The 27,750-nt window shown below is 41.5% G+C and overlaps 1 protein-coding gene across 2 annotated transcripts in view; it reads right to left on the bottom strand.

The window, feature by feature from the left end:
• Nucleotides 1-27,478, bottom strand: part of chrna4 (cholinergic receptor nicotinic alpha 4 subunit) — a 110,072-nt gene extending 82,594 nt beyond the window's left edge. Inside the window, exons 1-2 of one of the 2 annotated variants that reach the window (XM_003220708.4) lie at nucleotides 26,626-27,478; nucleotides 17,649-17,800 (exon numbers count right to left, since the gene is read on the bottom strand). In XM_003220708.4, the coding sequence (XP_003220756.1) occupies nucleotides 17,649-17,800; nucleotides 26,626-26,686 (213 nt within the window). In that variant the 5' untranslated portion in view covers nucleotides 26,687-27,478. Of the gene's footprint in view, nucleotides 1-17,648; nucleotides 17,801-26,625 lie in introns of those variants that run through there. The other variant, XM_062979042.1, reaches the window with a different exon arrangement.
• Nucleotides 27,479-27,750: the final 272 nt, after the last annotated feature.

Genomic DNA, 27,750 nt, shown 5'->3' on the forward strand with positions numbered 1-27,750 from the left:
GCACTTACATGCTTCCATTATGAATTCAAGGTGCCAACAATGATGTTTGGATCCCCAAATGACTTGAGACCTTGATGGCTGCTCAGGGTTTGAGGGGACCTCCTTCGTGTCCAATTGTGGGGAAAATACAAAATGGAAGGTCATGGGAAAAGATCTTCTCAGCTGTGGTGCCCCAGCAATAAAATGCTTTATCTTTAAAGGCTTGATTGTGCCAATAATGCTATCATTCTTATGCCATGTATAAACATGTCTGCTTCACCCAATAATGGGCTGGGTATGATGCTCTCTTAACCCCTTTGCTGACACCCAGGCTGAGGCTCCCTTGAAGGGAAGAAAGGAAAGGCTCCCAGGGGAAAGGGGGGCCTCATGAGTTCCCCATTGCTGCCAATGGGTCAAAAAGATCTGTTTTTCGGATGCTGGACAAAAACGTCAATTCGTTAGGGGGCACGTTTCCAGGATGTGCTGGGTAATTGATATGGGGGACTTCTGGTAACCAGCAAGCAAAAACAGGCGCCCTGTTGAATGGACGTTTTTGTTCAGCATCCAGAAAAAAAAATGGCTCTCATCGTCCAGCAGCACATCACACAGCTTTCCAACTTAGCCTTTTAAGGAGGCCCAGGGAAGGAAGAGTGATGACCTGAAGCTCAGTTGAGCTATCCTCCCTGGTCTACCTTTAAAATCTCCTCACTTGCCTGCAAAGCTGCAACCTCCTTTCTGCTTGGGATTTTGCTTCATTAAAGCTGTTTCTGCTTTTTACTCTAGAGGAGAGGTAGGCTTCTCTTTTTGTTTGCTGCAATTACTATTATTAATAATAATCTTTTAGAAGAATTTCCTGAAGGAGAGGAAGGGAAGGATTAAAAAAAGGTAAAGGGGTAAAACCTTCAAACCTGCGCACACCCCACCCACCGTCCCTCAGGTCCCCAACCTTGTCAACTCTACTAAATAAAAAGAAACAGGAAAATATAGGAAAATCTAAAAGATTCAACTGTGATGTTGAATAGAGGAGGAGATTGGCTCCTGCTTGCTTTCATGTTGGGCAGATTTTCTGTACCAGGAGAGTCCTTACTGTTACGTGCTCCCAAAGTACCAAAGCTATAGAAAGAAACAGAGGAAACAATATCTGTGCACAACCCTAATTAGCATCATATAAATCCATTCATGTGCATAGTTTTACATTGCTTTATCTGATTTTAACCCGTGTTCACCTCTCGGCCATGAAAACCCATTAGCTCATCTTAAGGTTACCATAAGTAGGAAATTATTTAAAAGCATACAATAAGAATATAAATATTTTAATTAACATGAATAAATAAAGCTGCATCCAGATTGCTTGAAAAGTTCCAGATATTGTTCCTGCTCTTTCTAAGTTTATACTAGATTAAAATAAACCAACCTGGGGAACAGTATAAAAAGAATCTTCACTGAGAGCTGAAAGAACATTTTCTGGGATAAACAACATATGTATGGCTCTCCAAAATAAAGTTGTGAAGAAAGAGAAACAAAATCTGGGACTTTCTGGTCTTTTGTATTCAATCAGATCCCATTGTTTCACATTAGCAGTCAGCATTGATAATGAAGGCCTTCTGTTCTTCCCCTTTTGCTCTATGGCCAAAATGCAAGAGAGATCAGATATCAGCGATTCTTTTAGAACTAGGCTATCTCCATTAAGTCAAGCACCAAATTAATTGAGATTGCTGAGGGGACAACACATTTGAGGCTGAGGACATCCCTTTCTCTCTCCTTTGACAACCCCTGCTGTGTCCAACAACTGTCACTGTGTCCTTAACATGAAAATACAACCAGAGATCTCCAAATGGGCTTGGCTTGAAGGTGGATTTAGAAGGAGAGCTAATCTGGCACTTTTTGTTCACTTCTTAATTTTCTAAGGTAATGATAAATAATTTGTGGCAAGAGATTTGTGATTTGAAAAGAGCTTGTAAAGATTTTCTTTTCAAGTGAACCACTTCCACTGTTTAAAATATTTGAAAAACAATCACATTCTCCACTACATTCCTCATTGCTTTTTAGTTATTTTTCCCCTTGACATATTAAAAAGATATACAGGTGATTTCCAAGTTACAAGCATCCAACTTACAAATGACTCATAGTCAAGAATGGGAGTTTTTTGTGTGTGTGTCAGGAGCAACTTGAGAAACTGCAAGTCGCTTCTAGTGTGAGATAATTGGCCATCTGCAAGGATGTTGCCGAGGGGATGCCCAGAGGTTTGATGTTTTGCCATCCTGTGGGAGGCTTCTCTCATGTCCCTGCATGGAGAGCTAGAGCTGACAGACGGGAGCTCACTCCGCACCCTGGATTTGAACTGTCAACCTTTTGGTCAGCAGTTCTGTCGGCACAAGGGGGCTCCAAGAATGGGAGTGAGACAACAGGAAGTGAGAGAAACCACCCCTTGGAAGGGAAATTCACTCCTGAATGAGTTATCATGAGGAAAGGGTGCCTCCACTGAAGTTTGATTATCAGTCTTCGTTTCCACAACAAGCCAAATTTTTCAAAATTTAATTCTCACAGAAACAGAAAGTGAGGTGAAATATTCTGAACAGGGGTCCAGATAACAAAACAAACCACACAGGGGTGTTAACCCTTCCCTATGCTATCCAAGGCTGAAACATATACTTTCTTTGCTGGAATTACACTTAAAATGTATTTGTTTCAAATGACATACAAATTCTTCTTAAGAACACACCTACAGAACCTATCTTGTTCATAACTTGGGGACTGCCTGTATACTAAAAATACCTCATAACGTTTACAGTTGTTCCTCCACATTTTCAGTTCTCACTTTTGCAGTTTTGATTATTCATGGATAAGATTGGTCAGTATCTTCTCTCTTGGAATTTCTAGGTCTTCCAGCACAAGTCTATGAGCAACTTCCAGATATTACAGAAAACGTTGATCACAGAGCTGCACTGAAAGACCTTAGAGATCCCCAACAAGGTGTTGTCCCAGGTTTAAAAAGTTGGCTCTTTTATTCACAGTCTTTCCACTTTGCCAAGGGATCTGTACCGCTAACCTTTGAAAAGATGGAGGGCCTAATGTAAATATTTGAACTAGAAGACATTGTTGTTGTTTTACTTAAAAGTAACTCCATTCTCATTTCTTAAACTTTGGGTGCATCTACTATGGAATTAATGCAGTTTGATTCCACTTTAACTGCTATGGCTCAGTGTTATGAATCATGGGAGTTGTAATTTTACAAGGTCTGTAGCTTTCTATGCCATAAAATGCTGATTCCTCGCCAAACTACAAAAACTCAGATACCATAACTTTGAGCCACTGCAGTTGAAGTGTTGTCAAGCTGCATTAATTCTATAGTGCAGATGCACTAGTGCACCATAATTATGTAATTACTTCCTTCTTAGAAGCCCCCAATGGTGCAGTGGGTTAAACCCTTGTGATGGCAGGACTGATGACTTGAAGGCTTGGTTGCTGACCTGAAGGTTGCCAGTTGGAATCCAGCCCAGGGAGAGCGCAGATGAGCTCCCTCTATCAGCTCCAACTCTATGCAGGGACATGAGAGAAGCCTGGATGGTAAAAACATCAAAACACCCGGGCATTCCCTGGGCAACATCCTTGCAGATGGCCAATTCTCTCACACCAGAAGTGACTTGCAGTTTCTCAAGTTGCTCCTGACATTAAAAAAAACCCTTCCTTCTTCCCTAGCAAAGTAACTTGTTGTATAAAATATGAATTGTTAAATATGACAGATTATTCTCTTCTAGCAGCTTTGGGAAGAGTCAAGATCAGTTTTGTGTACTAGCTGAAAACAAACTCCTTTCAGCAGACACTTGGGTTAATGGATTAATGTGGGAGATTGCATAGCTGAATTATTTTGATGCTGTATGTTTAATGTGCCTTTGTATTGATTTTGTAATGTTTTGTATAGTGTAACTCATTTTGGGTTAATTCTATACTGAAAGGGCTTTAAAAGCATGGTTATAAATGAAAAATTAATTAGAATAATAGAATCCTATGGCTAGATGGGGTGTAATGAGCCAGGAATCTCAACCCTCAACTGGCCTCATCTACACTGCCATAGAATCCAGTTTAAGAATGCAGATTAACATAGATTCTATGGCAGTGTAGATTCATAAAATCCAGTTCAATGAAGTTTTATGAGTCTACACTGGCCATATAATCCAGTTCAAACTGCATTATATGTCAATATAAATGGGGCCACTGTCCAACATCTAGAGAAGGAGACCTGGCCACCTCTATAGGCAATTGATTCCATAGGTGAACCAGTGAGTCTGTGCAATGTACTAGCTCTTACTATCAAGGTGAATCACACACACACACAAATAAAAAAACATACCAGACGTTAACCAACCATCTGCTTTTGGTCCTTGCAAACCATGCAGTTACAGCTCGAAACACTACCCCACCTTGCAATCTGCTCCACAGCAAGTGTCTCACATGCTAATAATACAGAAATGTAATTTGTGAGCCATTGATATTCATAGGGTGCTCTTGCCCACAATAAGAAATTACTCATGATAAACTAATTTAATTGTTTTAGTAAATTGCCTTGGGTTTACAGCTAAGGCTGGGCTTGGAAAAAAAATAAATCAATAAACTGCAGACGTGGCAACGGCTACAAAGACAAAGACCCTGATTCAGCTGGTTGTGACTCCCACCTTTAAAAAGCAAGCAACATATTTACAAACAGAGCCTGGACAAGTTCACAGAATCAGAGAGTTGGAAGGCTCCTCCGGGCATCATCCATTCCAACCTCTTTCTGCAATGCAGGGATACACAATCAAAACACTCCCAACAGATGGCCTTTGTTTCAAAACCTCCAGAAAGGGAGATGTCATCACACTACCATACAGCATATCCCATTGTCATTAGCTCTTACAATAATAACTAAACACAGCTGTCTATTCTAAACAATATCTGAAAAATATGCACCACGATAAAGGTTCAAAGCATAGAACACAATATGCTCTAATATACATATTGTGTTCTATGCTTTGAACCTTTATCGTGGTGCATATTTTTCAAACAGCTCTCACAGTCAGGAAATGTTTCCTAATGTTTAGGTGGAATCTCTTTTCCTGTAGTTTGAATCTATTGCTCCATGTTCTCTCTCAGCTGCTGGAGCAGTTATTTTTTCAATGTGTTGTTGAAGGCTTTCATGGCCGAAATCACTGGGCTGTTGTGATTTTTCCAGGCTGTATGTCTATGTTCCAGAAGCATTCTCTCCTGACATTTCACCCACATCTATGGCAGGCATCCTCAGAGGTTGGAAGGTATATTGGAAAACCAAGCAAGGGGGGTTTATATATCTGTGGAAGGTCCAGGGTGGGAGAAAGAATTCTTGTCTGTTGGAGGCCAGTGTGAATCTTTTCAATGCTAGATTTCCATTTGCAGAATATTCTTCCCTGGTATCCACTGGCATTCAGTCTAATATGAACTTTTAATTTTTCAATTAACCTGAACATGACCTAATCATGGCTGGGTCTGCCTGATAAACAGAGGCAGACCTGCTTAGTACTTGTCTGCGATACCATCGGGGAATTTGAGGGCAAATACCAGATAGCCTATGAGGGAGGAAAGTCCTCCCTGAAACCCCAGAGAGCCATTGGTGCAACTGAGAGCAGACAAGAGTGGGCTGGATGGATGAACAGTTTAACTAAGAATAAAGTAAAGCCCCGGTGGCGAAGTGTGTTAAAGCACTGAGCTGCTCAACTTGCAGACCGAAAGGTCCCAGGTTCAAATCCCGGGAGTAGAGTGAGCAGCCGCTGTTAGCTCCAGCTTCTGCCAACCTAGCAGTTCGAAAACATGCCAATGTGAGTAGATCAATAGGTACCGCTCCAGCGGGAAGGTAACGACGCTCCATGCAGTCATGTGACCACATGACCTTGGAGGTGTCTATGGACAACGCCGGCTCTTCGGCTTAGAAATGGAGATGAGCACCAACCCTGACTTAAGGTCAGGGGAAACCTTTACCTTTACTAAAGTAAAGCCAGAAAGCAACAACCAGAAGGCACATAGCAACAAAACAATTTCTATAATATTTTAATCCATGATGACTGGTCAAATTATATAGGTTTTGTATCACACATGTTTTTGCTTGTTCAATGTTATGCATTTGATTATAAGATTCTCCCCAAATTCAGTTACCCACCTAAGGTAAAGGTAAAGGTTTCCCCTGACGTTAAGTCCAGTTGTGATCAACTCTGGGGGTTGGTGCTCATCTCCATTTCTAAGCTGAAGTGCCGGCATTGTCCATAGACATCTCCAGGTCATGTGGCCGGCATGACTGCATGGAGCGCCGTTACCTTCCCGCCGGAGCGGTACCTATTGATCTACTCACGTTTGCATGTTTTTGAACTGCTAAGTTGGCAGTAGCTGGGGTTAACAGCGGGCGCTCATTCCACTCCTGGGACCTTTTGGTCTGCAAGTTCAGCAGCTCAGCACTTTAACACACATTGAATCAATGTTTAACACCAGTGTAAATCCTGCCAATTCAATAGGTCTACTCTTATTTGAATTCACAATTGTGTTTAGGTTTTTTCATTTTGTAAACTGTCGTGAGAAGTTCTTTCTTGATAAGATATATAGGTCATAGCTTGAAGTAAGGTAAGTAGCAGAGGCCCTTCATCTATTTTTGCTCTACAAATCCTATCATAATCACATCTCACAATATTTCACTACACAGAACACAGGTAGCCAAGTAATTCCAGAGTTGGGTCAAGTTGAAGTCATTTGTGAGGAAGCGCACACCAAGCTGGGAAATACTGCAAAAAAGGTTTGTCTACATCAGGCATGGGCAAACTTCGGCCCTCCGGGTGTTTTGGACTTCAACTCCCACAATTCCTAACAGCCTACCGGCTGTTAGGAATTGTGGGAGTTGAAGTCCAAAACACCCGGAGGGCTGAAGTTTGCCCATGCCTGGTCTACATTGTAGAATTAGTGCAGCTTGATCCCATTTTTACTGACATGGCTCAATGTTAAGGAATCATATAATTTGTAGTTTGGCAGAAAAGGCTAAAAACCTTGTAAAACTACAACTCCCATGATTCCATAGCAGCCAAAGTGGTGCCATACTGCATTAATTCCACAGTGTAGATGCATCCTGACGTCAGGAGGTCTCCTTTGAAGTTCAGGAAGGGATTTGGAAGCTGATTGTAGAAAAACAGGTTGGTGTTATTTAAGCCTTTTAGGGCCAAGAATCCCAAATCCTGGCACCTACCAGAATCCCCATTGAAATCCCCCATTTCAGCCTACTTGCTGAATGCTGTAGCATTTGCATTTTACGCAGCAAAATACCCTTCATGCATTGTTACATCTTCCTTCTGAGGTTAAGCTGGGACAGCACTTCAAAGCATATGAATCGATCTCGCCCCTTCTCCATAATTTACGAAACTCTATCTTGGTTAATGTACCACCACCATGCAACCTCGTTAATTATTCAATGGCAACTTAAACTCTAGCAACCGCAGTATGATTTGGACTCTATGCTCCGATTTCCCAAACATGAGGAAATGGGAGACGGGCATTTCCCTCAAATTCAGCACTAGATTGTAATAGAGGACTTGTCCCTTTATTAGCTTTATTAGCTGTCCTGCATTTGAACAGAAGCACCTTATGCTGGCATTTAAAGGTCTCTATGGCTTTGCCCTACTTCGTCTCTTCTGACTTAATTTTCTATGGTATCCCCGTTTGTTACTTTTAGAGCAATGTCTCTACCATCCATTGCTGATTCAATATCTCCTACTTTTCTAAAAAAAAAAATGGGGTTGTTTGCAAAGCATTATCCAGTGGACATACAGGTAGTCCCAGAGTTATAAACATCTGACTGACAAGCGATTCGCAGTTAAGAATGAGGGTGAGATAAAAGAAAGTGGGAGAAATCTACTCCTTGGATTCACTCCATGAAGAGCTATCAGGGTGAAAAGGTGTCTCAATTGAAGCTTTAAGTTGAGAACTTCCTGTATTTACTTTAAAAGAGTGGCATTCTTCATCAAACTTTTATTTTATGTATACAACTCGCCTTTCTGCCATATAGGACTTTAGTCCACTTAAACCATACAGCAGGTGCTCCCCTTTGATGGGGTTAAGGGTCCAGGGGAAAAAAGTCAAAAGACTAAATTGTTTATTTTTAAAAAAATTATTTTTACTTGATGAAACACTCCCCTAGTAATATCTAGGTCCTCCAGGGTAACTCCATGGTCAAATTCTGTGGATATTAAATAAAGCATGTAGACAATTTCAACAAAAAGGAGGAAACCATGAAAATGAACAAAATCTGGCTATCAATATTTTAAAAAACTCTAAAATCAGGACAGTAAATAAAGAACAACACTCTGAAAACAGGAGAAATCCAGACATGAAACAATCAGGGCCAGCTAACACCTCCAAACAAAGGATTCCCCCAGGCAGGAGCAGCCAGGCCTTGAAGCCTGCTAATCAAGGTGATTAATTACGACATGCACACTTGCCTCCAATAAACGAGATCTTTCTCCCACCCTGGACCTTCCACAGATTTATAAACCTCCCTTGCTTAGTTTCCAATATACCTCACAACCTCTGAGGATGCCTGCCTTAGATGTGGGTGAAACATCAGGAGATAATGCTTCTGGAACATGGCCATACAGCCCAGAAAACTCACAGCAACCCAGTAATTCTGGCCATGAAAGCCTTTGAAAACACATTCATTTTGTTCATTTTGGTCCATCTTTCTAATCTGTTAAGATAGTTTTGAAATATTTTAGAAAAGCAGTAAACAACAATCCACTTCACAACATTATTTTAGAGTAGTTAAAAGCACATTAAAAACTGTTGCAAATTAACAATCAGCACACCTGTTGCACAGTCCTGACAGTTAAAAGTTGGATTGCAAGTGAGAACAGAGTTAAGAAGGGAACCAAGACAGTTTTCCTCCCAATTCTCACCAAGTATTAAGAAGCACAATTACTTAGCCGTATTTTAAAGGGTGAAAAGGGCTGTTTCAAAAGACGATGATGATGGTAATCTTTATTTATACCCTGCCCTTCTCCCCATGGGGACTCAAGATGAATGATGCTTTCTCCTGCCATGCTGTCAAACTTCAGGGAGCAGCAAACCCAGTGCCATATGGTCTTTAGGCATATGAAAAGACACATAAATTGACAAAAGGGTGTATGCAGCTCCTGGATCCCAGATCACCCAGCCATGCTTTAAAGAACCTCAACCTGTGGATCGCCAGGTGTTTTGGCCTACAACTCCTAGAAATCCCAGCCAGTTTACCAGCTGTTAGGATTTCTGGGAGTTGAAGGCCAAAACATCTGGGGACCCACAGGTTGAGAATCACTGCTCTACACACAAGGAGGGTGAGACGGTGAGAGGGTTTTAGTGCTGTCATCTCCATTGCGGTCTCCATTGTATTTCACCTTAGAGAAGGACTGACAAACAGCTTTGACCATCAAAAAGTTCTTCCTAATGTTTAGGTGGAATTTCTTTTCCTGTAGTTTAGATCCACTGCTCCATGTCTTAGTGTGCATCTACAGTACACTATAGAATTAATCCAATTTGACATCATTTTAAGCACCATGGCTCAATGTTATGGAATCATGGGAGTCATAATTTTATAAGGTGTTTTGCCTACAGTGCCCAAAAATGCTGGTGCCATGCCAAACTACAGCTCCCACTATTCCATAGCATTTAACTATGGTAATTAAGTGATGCCAAACTCTCAGTGTAGATGCACTTTAAGTCTCTGGAGCAGCAGGAAAACAAGTTGATTCCCTTCTCAGTATGACAGCAATTCAAAATCTAAACATGGTTATCATGTCCCCACTTAATCTTTTCTTCTCCGGAGTAAATACTTGCTGAAATCCCCTCTTCTATGTAACAGTTGAAGGAACAGGAGCATTCTATAGTTTTCATTCTGGCAACCTTATATTTTTCTCTTTCTAGGAAGCAGAGATCCAATAAGGTACATGGTTGCCATTTGCAAACACACCCTTAGTTTAAGAACTAGTCCAATATTTTTAGCTATTTAATGCTAAGTCCAGTACACTCCTACCTAGGAATGAACCCAACTGAACACATTGTGTGTTACTTCTAAGGAAAAATTCAAAAGATTGGATCATAGGGCTTAAATGTTATTGTGTGTGAAATGGTGAACCATTTCACGAAATAGAATAAGAAGGTTTTGAATAAGCAAATGTATTTGTCCAGTATCAGTTGAAGGATGGGCCATCGTATCCTCCATCAAGGAAGATATTTGCATTTTCTCCATCCTGCCACCTTCCAAAGAAATTAACCTGGATAAGAAGACATAACCACAAAGTGCCTGGTTTATAGCTGAAGAACAAGGAGAGCTTTTTATAAAGCTGCAATTATGCGTTTTGGAATGGCACGCTGACATTGAAAAGGTTGCACTAAAGCTATTTTGCAAGTCTGCTTTGCCAGTCATCAAGCTGTGAATCACTTTCTGCCCATAATAAAGGTCATTATAATAATATGATAAATTGACAGGAAGGTACATAGAGTTGCGTACATCATTACCATCTCTTCCCGTCTCATCTCTAGCCTGACCCTCAATCCATTCTGCCTAGAAATATCCACAACATGTTAAGCATAAAAAAGCCATCACAGAAAGGCAGTGCATACCATAATCTCTTTTCAAGTGCAGCACAGGGCCAGGTCTTCCAAACTGAACCAAATTCAAATATGAGCAATATCTGATCAAAACATTTGTCATGTTATTTCTCAGTTATAAAAATATATTGAAAAATTTACGGGGTGGCACACTACTTTGATATGATAACATATCTTCCAACTGTTCCCATTTGGCAGGAAATATCCCAATTAATTTTGTGTTGTCTCATTTTTAAAGCTGCTTTTATAATGTTCCAGTTTCTCTCTCATCCCCACACTTTCCCATATTGCCTACAGCTTATTTCAGTTGAAACAAACTGATTTCAACATGCAAAATGCTTGCACTCAATTAACTCAGCAGGGAAGACAGGAGAAGTAAAACCCTGCCCTTCACAGTAAACTCAGTCAAAAGCAAACTGCTATACTTGTCCTACCTTGTCTGTTCTTCCTTCCTTGCATTTTTGTACCATCTTGACTATATGTCTTTTGCTTGACCAAATGTGTCCTGTGAAATGATGGAGGATATGCTTCACTAGTATGTGCAATATGGCACTAACAGGATGCTGCCCTATGTATTCTATGATCCTGTTGGGTGAACATATTCAGTACTGGCAAACTTAATGTTCACCATTTTAACTGCAGGTGTCTTTGGGGGACAGTATGTTGCTCCCAAGACCTTTCAGAGACTTTACCAAAAAGCAAACAAAAATGGAAGTGTTTGAATGTCTAATATGGTTGAATCAAAGACTCAAATTACAAGGGAAAAAAAGATTCCAGATAAGCGTTAGGAAAAACCTCCAGAGGACTGGTTCTCAACCTGTGGGTCCCCAGGTGTTTTGGCCTATAACTCCCAGAAATCTCAGCCAGTTTATCAGCTGCTACGATTTCTGGGAATTGTAGGCCAAAATATCTGGGGACCCACAGGTTGAGAACCACTTCTCCAGATTGTAAGAGCTCTTGGGGGTTATATGATGGTTTCTCTGCTAGACACTCTCCTATCCAAGTGGCCATTGTGGTTTTGTCAGATTCACCATGAAGTGAACAGTTTTCTCTTTGTTCTGGTTAAGCTCTCTGCTTGCTAACAGATGGGTCACTGCTTCTCAGCAATCTAATTGCTGCCAGCTTTTTAATGCCTAGTTATTGAATGTTTATAAACAGTTCATGATGCCATGGGACATCAGCCAATACTTGGGGGGCTTAAAGGCCCAGCATTCAGTTGAACATGTCAACATTACTGCTGTAAATATTGGAAGTGTTTGAGCAAGGATGTCTCAGGCATTTGTAGCTTCTTCATCATAAATGATAGCTTTTCCTGGAAAATGCTGAAAACAAGGATGAAATTGCTCCATTTACCAAAAGATACATTTCCCAGTAAAATCTCAGCATGTCTTTTCCATGGAATGCCCTGATATTTCCCACTAGCCTCCTAAAAATCTCAACAGCCCCCCTTCATTCACTGATATATTTATAAGGTTGGCTGGAACTCAATGCACTCGTAAAGCCATTTCAATCAATATCCTTGAGTATGCTTCAGCCTGCATTTGATGATGGCAATTGTGTATGGGCATCACTTCTAAAACTAGTTTCCCAGCAAAGAATGATAGAGTTTTGATGACGGAGGGCCGTCTTAAGAAAATGGCAACTGTGTCCTTTCCCAATTAACTTCACAGATACTCAACATCTTATACATAATATATGACAAAGCAGTCTGGTACAAAGATCAAATGAGCCGTCCTCTGGAAAAGAGCTCTTTAAGCGTCTCAAGACTTTCCTCCCTTGTGTGTCATCAAAAAGGCCATGTCGATAAAATTCAGTTCATGCTACACCAAAGTATCCTGCTTCATTGCCACCATTATCATCTTTTGCTTCCCTACGTCCAGGGATCCTCATTTACTCTACATCAAAAGCCAAGTCTGTTTCTTTGGGAAGTCTATTTCTTTGAGGCTACTGATGTCATAAACCTAATATATAATTTTTTAAAAGGCAAGAGTAGACAAAATATTACTTGTAGGCTACATACCACCCCCTTAGTATCCTTGTATGTCTCCCCAGGATCATACAGACCGCCCGCCCCACATCCCAATAAGGAAGCCTGAACATAAATGTAATTACCGTATATACTCGAGTATAAGCTGACCCGAATATAAGCCGAGGCACCTAATTTTACCACAAAAAACTGGGAAAACATTGATTCCAGTATAAACCGAGATACCAATAAAATTGAGGCATCAGTAGTTTAAATGTTTTTGAATCTTTACATCAAACTGTTATTTAAGATATGACTGTTCAACTGATTAAATCATTATTTTCATTTTCTTCAATGTAAATGTACTTATGTATCTTTTTAATAATAATAGAGTGAAATAATAAATGTAATAATAATGAATGCAGTAAAATAATAAATGTAATAATCAATAGAGTAAAATAAAAATGTGTTAATAATAATAAAAGTAGAGTAAAATAAATGTAAAAGTAACAATAATAGAGTAAAATAATAAATGTAATAATAATAATTAATAGAGTAAAATAATAAATGTAACAATACCAATAATAATAGAGAAAAATAACCAATATACCATATATAGTCGAGTATAAGCCAACCTGAATATAAGCCCACCAGGACCCTCATCCAAGTATAAGCCGAGGAGGGTTTTTTTCAGTCCTAAAAAAGGGCTGAAAAACTAGGCTTATACTTAAGTATATACAGTAAATCTGTGTAAATCTCTCTTGGTCTGCCTTCTTTTTCATCTCTTCCTCTTTCTTTCTTTTTTTTGGACAAAAATATCTCTAAAGTAAAGGGTCTTTTACAATAAACAATTATAGTGTTATGCTGTGTTTTAACTGTTATGGCATCATCCTATGGAAACCTGTGATTATTGTTTGGTATGAAACTAGAGCTCACTGGCTGATCATTCTAAATGCTCCTTCCTAAACTAGCAATCCCATGATACCATAAAACATTGACAGTTAAAGTGGAACCAGAGTGATACTATTGTATTGCAGGAAGGAGCCCTAGAAGTGGTAAAACCAATCAGAATGTAGAAGAAATATCTGAATCTGTATGCAATCCATGGGACTATACTTTTCCCATCCCTGGAAATGCTATTTCTGTCAGAGACTATTCAGTAAAAGTGCAGCACACTATATCAAAATAGTTTTCAGCTACAACCAGCAAAGTCCTAAACAAAAAGATCTTTGCCTACTGGTAGAAATAGAGAAGATGGAGACTAGCTTAACATTGAGTGGGAAAGATTTCCAAGCCCTAGAACAGCCACAGAGAAGGCCCTCTCCCTTGTCCTCAATAAACATCCCTACATCGGTGGTAAACTAAGAGAAACCCTCCTCTGAAGATCTCCAAAACCTGGCAGGCTCATCTGGTCTTTCTGATAGTCTGGAGTTTAGCTTTGAGGGCTTGCAGAAGCAATTCAATAACATACCACTCTAACATCCAAAAATGAGCTTGGATTGACTCCAGTTCAAGGTCAGGAGGTTTATATAGTCCCATAGATCCTGTTGGCTGCCTTCTGATGCTATGTGATCTCCATAGGATCAGCAACCGTCATATGGATATCTACCTCATTCAGCAAGCCATAACATGTAGGTGACAAGAAACCAGAGTGAGTACTATGCTTCAGTTTCCCAGTGTAAGACTCATAGTATCTGATAGTACCTTAGCAGATACAATTGCTGTACTTCATTGCTGGTTTTATGGCAATTCCTCTTGCAATGTATTGGGTAATACAAGAGCTATCAAGCTGCTGAATTGATTACCAGTAGAGGTTCAGCACCAAAACAGCTCATGTACATCAGTGCCTGCAAAACCAAGGATAGATTCATTCTCAAAGCACTGGAAACACTGCCTAGGACTTTAAAGCTGGGAGTGGAGAGTGAAGAATCCATGGGGAACTATAAAAAGGAAAATTTTCATCAGCACCACTGTAACCATGATTATTTCTGGTGTTAAAAACTTGCCTCCACCCATAGTCCAATGTGCACCTGAAGCATGAACTCCCCGAGTACCAACAAGGCAAGAAATTTTCCACTGAATCTTGCCCTTGCCAGCAACAACAACAACCACAACAACAACAAAACAAGGAGTGGACAAGACATTAATATAGCTTGTGCACACTTTGTTGGATGCTATCAGAAGCAACTACATTTTAGCATTTATTATTCATTATTTGATTACTATACACTCTAAACATATCAATACTCAATGCTGGATCAGACCATTTGGTCCAGTGTTCTATCTCCAGTCAGCAACATCATCCAGGGAAACTTTTTATAAATCATTTCTGCTGTTCTCTAACATTCATCCTTTATAAGTAGAAGTTTGATTGAGCTATGATGACTAAAATTAATGGCTAGATCTAGCTGCCATTGAATTGTCAAACCCTTTTAAGTCACTACATCCCATTCATTATATGAACCCATAGAACAGAGACTAGAAATTTGTGGCTCACAGGTCAGATGTGACCATCCATATTTTCTTTAACTGATCTGAAAGCTGCTTTCAGCTGTTATCACCAATCAGTGGTCAGAAAGAAGAAGCTATTGGGGTATTTAAATTTATATATTCTACATAAGACTGAGCCGTGCTTTGCAGCCATAAACGTTTTCACATAAAATGGAACTGAGCCATGAAAGCTATTACATGGAACAGAACTTTTTAGCTGTAAAAGTTGTTGCTGGAAAATTACCAAAATATTACATCTGCCTAATTATTTTGGACCTGGCTAGTTTTTTCTTGGTTTTGCACTTTCTCCTATAAATTTGTTCCATCTCAAAACCATGTTGTAGGTATCTAAGGGCCCTTCAAGGCAGATAATGTGGGATTTTATACAGCTATGTGGAAGGGGACTATGATCACTTTAGCTGACCAATTCACATGAGAGAATCCCACTGTTTTGTCTCAAGGGTGAGCGACAGGAAGCCCATGGATCACATGAGATCTCCAGCTTCATCAAGACAGGCAGATTAGATGTTGGCCCATTGTGACAATGCTGAAAAAAATCCTTGAAACATTCTTCTTATAAGCAGAATGGTAGCAAATGTGTGTGGCCCTCAACAGATCATGGATGGGAAGAATTCACTCCCAATCCACTGAAATTGTCCACTCTCTGGCCTATCGCGTTCCCAAGGTGCACCAAGTATGAGCTATGGGTATGTTGTTAGGCATAATGTGTTTCTGCTGCAACAAAAACTAACTAAGTACTTTGTTTTCCTTATGCACAAAACTAAATATTTGCATAGATTTATTTTTAAACATGTCTTTCTCTTTATAATAATTTAGATTGCCCTACCCTAAAGGTACCAGGTCCTGGTTGATTTTGGAAGCTAAGCAGAACCAACCCTGGTTAGTACTTGGCAGGGAGACCACCACTAAGTAGCAGGTGCTATAGATTATATTTCTGAGGAAACAACTGCAAAACCACCTGAGTCCTCCTTGCCTGAGAAAACCTGAAATTCATGGAATCACCAGAAATGTATAAGCAATTTGAAAACACACACATATACACATAATAATTTAAATCCATCCAAGGTATTCCAGTTAGTGCACATGCTCTAGATTCCACTTTAATCCCACAAACAACCCTTTTGTGTAGGTGAGGGTTATGAGTCCAAATCTATTCAGCGAATTTTGGGTACAAGCACAAATTTGAATCCAGCTCTTTAACAACTATACACCCTGGCACTTATTTTGACACTCAAGTTCTTAGAGTTCTGGATCTATTAACATCTTCATTCAAATAATCAACATGACAACGTTTGTGTTCACATTCAAATTCAGAAGATCCATGACCTGGAAATGTTGATAGTAGGACAGTGCAATCAATAAAAAATGTTTCGAATCTCATTATAAAATTAGGGGGCACTGGCGTTTCATTTCTAAAGTGTTTCTAAAGTATAGTTAGTGAAAATTTCATTACAATGAGTAACAAAATTTTGTTACTTTTTCATTATAGTAATTGTTCAAGTGGGGAAACTTCAGGGGCTCCTTTGTCCCTCGTTTTTATAGCCATTTGGGATGAACCTTTCCATGATAATGAAACACATTTACCACTGTTAGCCCGTCAAGTTTCAGAACGTTTCACTTATCCATGGTTTTTTTTGGAAATGTTTCAAAGTTTTTATGAACAACATTTTAAAAAAACTACAAGAGCTATCTCCTATACAATGACACAAGATAGCAGGGGATCATTCCCCCCTCACACACACACACACACACCCAACCTTCAGAAATATATATTTACTGATTTTAGGGATTTAAAAAATTTGACAAATACTTAAAAGTCACAACAGCTATCTCATTGAATGTCTCTCATATTAACCAATAGAATTTCCATTTAGGGATTTCATCCCAGCCAAACACAGAGATTTACTTATTAGAAGTATCAGTCAGTCCTCCTCTTTGCAGATTCAACAGTTTATTGGAACTCTGGCTGGCTGCTGCTGTGGATGCCCTGTCTTTATTGGGGCTTTCTGATGCTATGCACTGCATTCTGGGAAATGTAGTTTAGGGAAAGGCCTTTTGCATTCTCTGATATAGGGCTCCTTGTCTTTCCAAACTACATTTCCCAGAATTCTGTGCTTTCTTAGTCTCTTTCTCAGTGAACTATAATTTCTCCCTGTTGCTTCCTAATGGCGAGAGGCCATTAATTTAAAGAGGAAAGGCAGCCTTTTTGGCTTTGCTTTGCTTGCTTGCACTGAAAATGAAACTGACTTTGGGAGGCTTCCGAGGTTTACAAAATTCAAATGAAAAAGTACAGAGTAAGTTTAGATTCTTACGTTTTTTGAGCGGGCCATGCCCACATGTCAGATATCACATCAAATTTAATAAATCTGATCTGATTTATGAGGACTAATGATAATTTTACACAGCCCTAGTAGATAGCATAGGCATTAACTATCCTGGATGTGGATTCTGGAAGTTGAAGTCTAAAATAAAATATTTCCAAGCACAAAGAAGAACTGGGGTAATCTCCAACTCTCTTTCACATACACATACACAAATACACACAATTAGTTCCAGCTCTACTTACAACATCTATCAGCTGTGCAATGGACAATCCAAACCGCACAATGACCACATCAGAAATATTGGCAACTGGCCGAGACCACTTGTTATATCCAGAAAACAGTTTCTTCAGCAGGCGTTCCTCAGCATGGGCTCGAGTTTCTACATGGCTGAATGCTGCAAAGAAAGGAGAAGATTTTAAGAAAGAGTTCTAACGTTGTTCCAACTTATTGTTGAGGCTGAGAGTGTGACTTCCCATCACAATCAAAATGCTCTGGACAGATGAGCATCCAGCTTCTGTTTAAAACGGTTCCGGTCCAACTTACCTATCCGAACGTATCTCCTCCTATGAGCCCATGAGAACTTTAAGATCGTCTGGGGAGGCCCTGCTCTCGGTCCCACCTGCCTCACAAGTGCGGCTGGTGGGAACGAGGGACAGGGCCTTCTCGGTGGTGGCTCCTCGGCTGTGGAACTCCCTCCCCAGTGACATCCGGCAGGCTCCATCCCTTCTGAGTTTCAGAAAAAAGGTAAAAACCTGGCTTTGCGAACAAGCGTTTAATGAATGAATTATGATGGCTTTAACTCGGTCCGGACTAGGGTTTACGTGCAAGGTTTATGTGGACGAATGGATTAAGTATTTTATTATACTGTTTTAAATGTATTTATGGGATTGTTTTAAATTGATTGTTTTATATTGCTATGTTTTATTTTTCTACTGTATTGTGAGCCGCCCTGAGTCCCTTCGGGTGAGAAGGGTGGCATATAAATGATGGAAATAAATAATAAATAAATAAATAAAAACTTCCAGAAAAGGAAACATGCCACAAGGCAGCATATTACACCATTGAACAGCTGTTATCATCAGGAAGTCCTAATATTCAGGTGGCATCTTTTTTCCTGCAGTTTGAATCCATCGCTCTGTGTCTTTGTCTCTGGATCAGCAGAAAATAAGTCTGATACATCTTCAATATGGCATCCTTTCAAATATTTAAATATGGTTTTCACATCACCTATTAACATTTTCCTTTTTCAGACTAAACTCTCTAGACTGCTCCTAATACGACTTGCTTTTCAGACCTTTGATCATTTTGGTCACCCTACTCTGGTGGTTCATTGACACATTCAAACCAACTATTTGTCACCATTCATTAACTGCATCAGCAAGTACAGAGGGCCTTTAGTAGTTATTTATTTATTAATTTACAGTATTTATATTCCACCCTTCTCACCCCGAAGGGGACTCAGGGCAGATCACATTACACATATAAGGCAAACATTCAGTGCCATGTAACACAGAACAGAGACAGAGACAGATGCAGAGGCAATTTAAACCTTCTCCAGCTTCCAGCTTCCTGAGGGTATGCTTGATTCTGGCCACTAGAGCTTTGTTCCAAGCTCTCCTGTAGATACTAAAATCCTTAGATGCCCAGGTTCCATTGTACAATGGTGTAGTAAAACAGTGTCTCTTATATAAAATGACAAAATCAAGGTTTGCTTTTTGAATTTTAAAAAATACTTTCAATCTGTGGATACAGAATCCGTGGATATGGAGGGCTCACTGTATATGATTTGGAGACTGTGCATAGCATACAGGCAAATCGCTGTACTCAAAAAGTTGAAATGTGTAAAAGGCCTGCTATTTGAGGAAGAGCTGCAATGCTTTTGATTATTCAGTTAAGTCTAGTTATGCCCCAAGGGATCATTTTCCTTGTGGTTTTTGTTGTTATTGAAAAATGACTTAAAAGCACACGAATAGCACATGGCACGCCCCTTCTTGGACCGTAGTGCTTCAAGCATTCCCCACAAAAGGTCAACTAGCAAAACTCTTTTCTTAAATATGCCTGCTTTCTATGGGCAAGGAATGTTGTCATAGGAAGAAGCAATCAGACACAAGATCTCTCACCTTTGCCAGCACTCCAAGGGGCACATCAACTGCTGCCTCAAACTTTGTATAGTGAATCATGGTCACCCAAGTCAGCAAAATGCAGCCTTGAGAACTGCCCTAGTGGATAATGCCTACAGCTGATTTATTTCCATATAGTGACAAAATACCCTAAAGATGCCAGATCTTGGAAGCTAAGCAGGATCATCCCTGATTAGTATCTAGTTGGGAGACCACTAATGAAAGCCTGGCTATATTCCAAGGAAGGACTGGCAAAACCACCTTGGAGTATTTGTTGCCGAAGAAAATCGTTTGAACGTCATGGTGTTGCCCTAAGTCGATAGGCATCTTGAAGGCACACAGTGAAGGGAACAGAAGAGTACACAATATGGCAACATATTTACGTGCCTTGATTCAAGGCACACAGTAAGCATTAGGAGAAGGACAAAAATAAACTGCAAATCAGTTGACTTTTTGGAATAGTTTATTTCCCCCAAGAATGATGCAAGTTGTGATTCAGGTTAATGTGAAACATTAATCTATCTCTTGGGGGAAATCCATGCAAAAGGTTTATTTAACATGTCAGAAAACCAGCTCAGCATCCTATAACATGGATTTGGCAATCATCAGACTAATATGGAGTACAGATTTGTGTTTTGGTGTGTGTGTGTGTGTGTGTGTAAACATGACTGCAAGCAGACTGCAATATTTGGGTTTCTCTATCCTTCTCTCTTTCTTTCTTTCTTTCTCTTCCCTCCCTTTCTTTCTCTCTCTCTCTCTCTCTGTATGAAATGTGAATCAGTAAAAAGAGAGGCAGACGTCAACCAGATTTTAAGCTGCATCCCTATAAGAAGGTACTAGGAGGCTAGTCCAAATGAACTTGCTGTACTTCCTATTGTTATCAGAGGTTGAGTATCCCATATCCAAAATTTCAAAATCTGAACTACGTCAAAATCCCAAATTAACCACCTGGATTGCTGAGATAGTACCACCTTTGCTTTCTGATGGTTTCAAATGTCATCAATTATAACATTATTAAAAAATATTGTGTATAACATTTCCTTCAGGCTACGTGGCTATGAAACATAAATGAATGTTATGTTTAGACTTGGGTCACAACTCCAAGAGATCTCCTTATGTTAGTTTATGCAAATACTGATATTCTGAAATTTGGAAAAAAAAAAACCTAAAATTCACTTGTGGTCCCAAGCATTATGGATACCAGATGCTCAGCCTGTATCGTCACTATAGTTGCAAATGGTTGGTAAAGAAAAGTGGAAAAATGGGTAAGAAGGTTTGGCAGCAGCAACTAAACGGGATTGTTTCTATTTTTGAGTGATGCTGTTCTAAAATATTCTTACATCTCCTTTACAAAAATTGATAGGTTTGTCATTAAGTTGAAAGATGTACACATTGCTTTACTTGTGTGTCCATCACAACTAAATATTCAAAGATATTTGAAAAATTATCAAAAACATCTTTGCTTTATTTTTTGAGTGTAGAAACCCTGAAAAGAAGAATCATGAACTGATGAAACTTCAGAGTTTGTAAGTTTTTCTGTAAAAAAAAAAATGCATGTAGCAGCACTGTACAGACGACAGCATTTTCTGTGCACAGAAAAAGGCCATCTCAAGTGCAAAAAGTGCTGCAAACTGAGGATGTATTCTGAATAGATTCATGTGTACTTGATCTGCACAGTCAGAAAACCACATTCTTTCAAACACTGGGAAGAAAATTACTGAAGTTCCTCCAACTGCTTCCTTCCAAAAGAACCTTGGTGAAGATTAGAATCACATCCCTATTATGACGTAAGAGATCCCAGGCTTCCAGTTTTGTCATGGATTCCTTTTGTAATTCATGTTTCCTAATTTCATTTCTGGGCAGCCTGCCTATCTTGCAAGGCTGTTCAGGTTTTGTTTTCTCTCCTATCCCTTGCATACAAGTGGACATTATATGAGAGATGATCAAGCATGTGCAAACTGAGAATGTTATAAAAGTGATAAATATTCATAGGGGATTGGCTAATTTAGAAGGCCAGGGGTGGGATTTGCAGTGCCAGGATTCCTTTGAACTGGTCCACTTTGACCAATTCTTTTGAAGAATATAAAATTGGGCAAGATTTAAAGAAAGGGCATGAGCTACACCCTTAACACTGACCTGAATTTTTTGAAGAAGCTGCAGAAACATTAGAGAAATGGTCAAGGGTGCAGCTTGGCTTATATGGGTGGCAGGGATAAGTAAGTTAAGCTCAGCCTTGCCATGTTCAGAAACAGCCAAGAAAAGCATTTGCACTTGGCAGCCTGTACCTAAAACCAAGGGTGTCACTGGGAGGGAGGGAACCATCATAGTCCAATTTTGCACAAGGAAGTCCCAAGGGCCTCAATGGAGCTTAAATGTGAGCCAGGTACTAGGCATGACTGCATTGACTCCTAGGAGTCTGGTGTAGAGTCAGTAGACTGAGGCTCACAGCCACTATTTCCACTTATGGCTCTTACTGCTGCACCCAGCAGTAAACATTTTCATGCTTTATCCTGTCTAAGATTATATATAAAAGAGCATTAATGGAATGGTTAAGGCAGGGATTGAGTTATGTTTGAGAGATACATTAAAATACTTTTGACAGGAAAAGACAGAGAGAGATGTACAAAACGAGAGACATCACAAAACTTGGTCATATTTGAAACTGACTCAGAGGTAATCACCAGAGTGTCGAATTATTTCTCACAAAACCAGGAGTGCAAATTAAATGAGGGATTTAGCATCAACTGTTGCACTGCACTGTGTCCGATAATTCACCAATTCATTGTTTTAATAAATGTGTATGTATTTGCATTTTGGAGTAAAGTTGGTGACTTAACAAACCTGGCACCCATCTGACAGTCTGAGTTTCAAAATGCCTCACAAAATTACCATAAGCTTACAACAATCCTATAAGGTAGGACAAAATGATTTCTTCTGTCTATAGCAGAATGGGAGGAAGGGAGAGCCATGGCCTGCCCAGTTTGCACACATAAACCAAGACATTATAGTAAACTAAACTGGAAACAAAGAGTTTTCACAGCTAAAATAGTCCTCCACTTTTGCAAAATGCCTTCTGGATAACTAGATGCTTTGTCCAAGAGGCGAAATAGCTGGCTGTGATTATTAAATGGCAAGAAAAGTCTACTCTGCACATGCACAGGAGCTGGGCAGTTTTCTCTATTCATTTGGAACGTTCACAGAAATGCAAACATGGATGAAAAAACCATTTTCTATACAGGGAGAGAGGCTAACAATCAGGGTCAGCTAACACCTCCCAACAAAGGATTCCCCCAGGCAGGAAGAAGCCAGGCTTTGAAGCTGCAAAGCCATTCAGTGCTAATCAAGATGACCAATGGCAACATTCACACTTGCCTCAAGCAGACAATAGTTCTTTCTCCCACCCTGGACCTTCCACAGAAATATAAACCACACTTGCTTAAGTTTCCAACACCTCACAACCTCTGATGATGCCTGTCATAGATGTGGGCAAAACGTCAGGAGAGAATGCTTCTAGAACATAGCCATACAGCCTGGAAAACTCACAGCAACCCAGCTAAGCAAGCTGATAACAAGAGGAAAGGGTGTAACTCTTTCCTTATTCCAAGTGTTTCTCTAAAAATAGAGCCAGAGGGGCTACTAATAAAATTCATGGTTGGAAATTTCCTGCAAAGGGGAGAGAATAATTCCTCCCAAAGCTCACTTTGCTTGAGTCTTTAATGCAGTTGGCTCTCAGAGGATGATTTCAGAATGAGGTGCCCCATCTCCTGCACTGATCACGGGCCATCCCATTCTTCCCCTAGGAACTAATTGAAGTTAGGGCAAAATTAGAACATCTAACTGAAGAGAACCCATTTCAGAAATTCATGGCACAGGTAACAATTGTCTCAATGAAACCAAGGAAGAGTGCTGCTGAAAGTCCCAGGCTCTTCCTCAACCTCTGGTCCTCCAGATATTTTGAACTTCATCACCCAGAAATCCTAGGCCAGTGTGGTCAATGCTCAGGGCCTCTGGAAGCTGAAGTCCCAAATAACTGGTGGACCATACCGGTGAGAACCACTTAATATGTCGGATAGTAATAGATGGGCCAGACCACTTTCTCCTGAAGCCCCCAACAAATGCTCACAGTAACCAGACTTTTGAAGACCTAGTCATCTGATGTAAGGCAGCTTCTGATATAACTTTCTTGCAACTCATCTCCAGGTTTCCCTCCTCCTTGGAAAAGTTCACAGAATGACCTTGCTCTGCCCTCAACACAGCCTGCCTACCTTGAGATGTTGTTGTGAAGAAATGGAAGTGTTCCATGCATAGATTGCAAGCAGGCTAAGATGCAGATGGACATTTTGAGCAACATGCTGATACTGGAGAAAAAAAATCTCCAACCTCTGCCAGGCTTTGGATGCCAAGGGACCCCTCCTTGGCTTGGGCCAAGTTTTCTCAGCCCAGCCTACCTCCAGGATTGTTGTTTTGGCTCCTATTGCTGTGAGGAGTTTCATGGGAGGAAATGGAGGGGGGCAGGAAAGGAATATGGGCACAGATTATGTGCAAAGTAGCATCTTCTCAGAGGAAAATGTCTAGCATGCCTTAACAAATTTAAGAAAAGGGAAGCAAGAATCTTCAAGCAGTTGATGGAAGTGTTGTCAAAAGCTTTCATGGACGGAATCACTGGTTTGCTGTGAGTTTTCCAGGCTGCATGGCCATGCTCCAGAAGCATTCTGTCCTGACATTTTGCCCACATCAATGGTAGACATCCTCAGAGGTTTTGAGGTGTATTAAAAACGACACGAAAGGTTTATATGTCTGCGGAAGATCCAGGGTGGGAGAAAGAACTCTTATCTGTTGGAGGCAGGTGTGAATTTTGTGTGCAAGTGTGCAATTGGTCACCTTGATTAAGCAAGCTTCAAGGCCTGGCTGCTTCTTGCCTGGGGGAATCCTTTGTTGGGAAATGTTAGCTGGCCCTGATTGTTTCATGTCTGAAATTCCCCTGGTTTGAGAATGATGTTCTTTATTTACTATCCTGATTTTTAAATACTGGAAGCCAGATTTTGTTCATGGTTTCCTCCTTTCTGTTGAAATTGCCCACATGCTTGTGGATTTCAGTGGCTTCTCTGTGTAGTTTGACATAGTGGTTGTGAGAGTGGTCCAGCATTTCTCTGTTCTCAAATAATATGCTGTGTCCAGATTGATTGATCATGTGCTCTGCTATGGCTGACTTCTCTGGTTGAAATAGTCTGCAGTGCCTTTCATATTCCTTGATTGGTGTTTGGGTAATACTGCGTTTGGTGGGCCCTATGTAGATTTGTCCACAGCTACATGGTGTATGGTAGACTTCTCTTATATATGGTCAGACTACATGGAGAAGCCAATGAAATCCACAAGCATATGGACAATTTCAACAGAAAGGAGGAAACCATGAAAATGAACAAAATCTGCCTTCAGTATTGAAAAACTCTAAAATCAGGACAGTAAATAAAGAGCAACACTCAAAATGGGAATTCCAGACAAAAAACAATGAGGGCCAGCTAATCACCTCCCAACAAAGGATTCCCCCAGGCAGGAAGCAGGAAGGCGTTGAAACTGCAAGGCTGTTCAATGCTAGTCAAGGTGATTAATTGCAACATTCATGCTTGCCTCCAACAGACAAGAGTTCTTTCTCCCACCTTGGACCTTCCACAGATATATAAAACTCACGTGCCTAGTTTCCAACAGATCTCACAATCTCTGAGGATATTTTTTCCCGTGTCTGGAGCGACTTGAGGAACTGCAAGTCGCTTCTGGTGTGAGAGAATTGGCTGTCTGCAAGGATGTTGCCCAGGGGACGGCCGGATATTTTGGTGTTTTACCATCCTTGTGGGAGGCTTCTCTCATGTCTGCATAAATAGGGGTATAGCATCTAGATCCAGGGAAGTCCTGCTCCCCCTCTATTCTGCCTTGGTCAGACCACACCTGGAATACTGTGTCCAATTCTGGGCACCGCAGTTGAAGGGAGATGTTGACAAGCTGGAAAGCGTCCAGAGGAGGGCAACTAAAATGATCAAGGGTCTGGAGAACAAGCCCTATGAGGAGTGGCTTAAAGAACTGGGCATGTTTAGCCTGCAGAAGAGAAGACTGAGGGGAGACATGTTAGCCATGTACAAATATGTAAGGGGAAGTCATAGGGAGGAGGGAGCAAGCTTGTTTTCTGCTGCCCTGCAGACTAGGACACGGAACAACGGCTTCAAACTACAGGAAAGGAGATTCCACCTGAACATCAGGAAGAATTTCCTCAATTGTGAGGGCTGTTCTGCAGTGGAACTCTCTCCCCCGGACTGTGGTGGAGGCCTGGCCTGTAGCGAGGGGGTGGTTTTAGGGGTTCGGGTTATTTTTCAGGTTATAAAAAAAATCTGGTTTACTCATGAATTTTAACTGGTTAACCAAATCCCCATGCTAAGTCTATGAGACGCAAAACATTAAGAGTCCCTCCAGGCACTCTCTCAAGCAGATATTGATAGGTTTGTAGGGGGGAGGGGTGTGTGCTAGGGGCTCAACCCCCCCTGAAATTTTCAAAACCCCTCCCGAATTTTTTTTCTGTCTACGGCCCTGGTGGAGGCTCCTTCTTTGGAGGCTTTTAAACAGAGGCTGGATGGCCATCTGTCGGGGGTGCTTTGAATGCGATTTCCTGCTTCTTGGCAGGGGGTTGGACTGGATGGCCCATGAGGTCTCTTCCAACTCTACTCTTCTATGATTCTATGTCCCCGCATGGAGCTGTAGCTTACAGGGGGCGCTCATCCGCGCTGTCCCCGGGTTGGGTTCCTACCGGCAACTTTTAGGTCAGCAACCCAACCTTCAAGTCATCAGTCCTGCTGGCACAAGGGATTAACCCACTGCGCCACCGGGGGCTCCTATCTCTGAGGATGCCTGCCATCGATGTAGGCGAAATGTCAGGAACATGGCCAGACAGTCCGGAAAACTCACAGCAATCCAATCTTCAAGCAGTTGATGAAAGGATGTAGAACATAGGATAGGAGTAAAGACAGACTTGTTTAAGGGAAACTATCGCTGCAAGTGGGAGAAAGAGAGTGGGAGATCCACAGGGGAGAAAGCGCCTCCGCATGAAACTTACCCGGGAAGAAGTTTGCGCAGAGGAGGAGGATGAGTTGCTCTTGGAAGGCGAGGGGTCCCATGGTGGGGCGAGGAGGAAGCCGTCCTTGCTTGGCAGCGCCTGAGAGAGAGATCAGGGCGCAGATGCCCTCCAAGGCGACCGGGTCCTGCTGGCCATCCTCCCTTGGTCCCGATTCATGGCTTTCCCTTCCTCGACCCCACTCCAACTCCGCTTGCTCTTCCTCTTCTTCCTCCTCCTCTTCCTCCCTGGGTCTCCTCTGGACTTTGCCTCCTCCCCCGCTGGACTCCGTCTCCTCCGCTCCGCTCACGATTCCGGTCCCAAGGAATCCAATCAACAAGAGACAAGAGGGGAAGTGAGGGAACCAAACCCGAGTCCACTTTGCTCCTCGGGATGGGAGTTCTGGAGAGAGACCAATCTATTCGCCTTGGAAACCAAAGACCAGGGCTTTGCTCTTCGGGATGGGACCCCTTGGCGTGGGTCTCTGGAGACAACAGCTGCCTCCGCTTGGAGATGCCCAAATTGCTCCGAGGCAGAGACAGCGCGCAGGATGTCCAGACAGCAAGAATCAAAAGACCAGGGAGGGAAAAGCCAGGCTAACTGGGTTGTCCGCTGGAGGTGGGACCCTTCCGCTTGGCTCGCTGGAGACCACCGCTACCTCCTCCTCTTGGAGATGCGCGGATCGCTCAGAGGCTATTTTGGGGGGACTTTCTTTGGGGATCCCCAGCCTTCCGTCTCCGCCGCTGCGCCGCCTGAGCTCTGGAGTCGTAGAGTTCGCCCGGCGCCGGCCGCATCCCTCCTTCCCTCTCTCTTTCTCTCTCCCTCCCTCCTTCCTTCCCTCTCTCTCCCTATCCCTCGCCCCCTCCCTTGAAATCCTCTGAGCGCAGATTGGACGGCGGAGGCGAGTGGAAGCCACCCGGGCTTCATCCGCGGGTGGGGGACCGGCCTCTCCCTCTCGCCCTCCCCGTCCCCTGGATGCAGGAGTTGGGGAGAGAAAGGAGGCAGGGGAGAGGGAGAGCCCACCCCAAGGGAGGCAAAAACACCCAGAAGGAAAGCCCGGGGTGCAGAGGAATGTTCCCCTCTTTGGAACGTATTGCCACTGTTAGAACTTCGTGTTGTTTTTAGCAA

This window comes from Anolis carolinensis, chromosome 4, assembly GCF_035594765.1.
Source record: "Anolis carolinensis isolate JA03-04 chromosome 4, rAnoCar3.1.pri, whole genome shotgun sequence".
Taxonomy (NCBI): domain Eukaryota; kingdom Metazoa; phylum Chordata; class Lepidosauria; order Squamata; family Dactyloidae; genus Anolis; species Anolis carolinensis.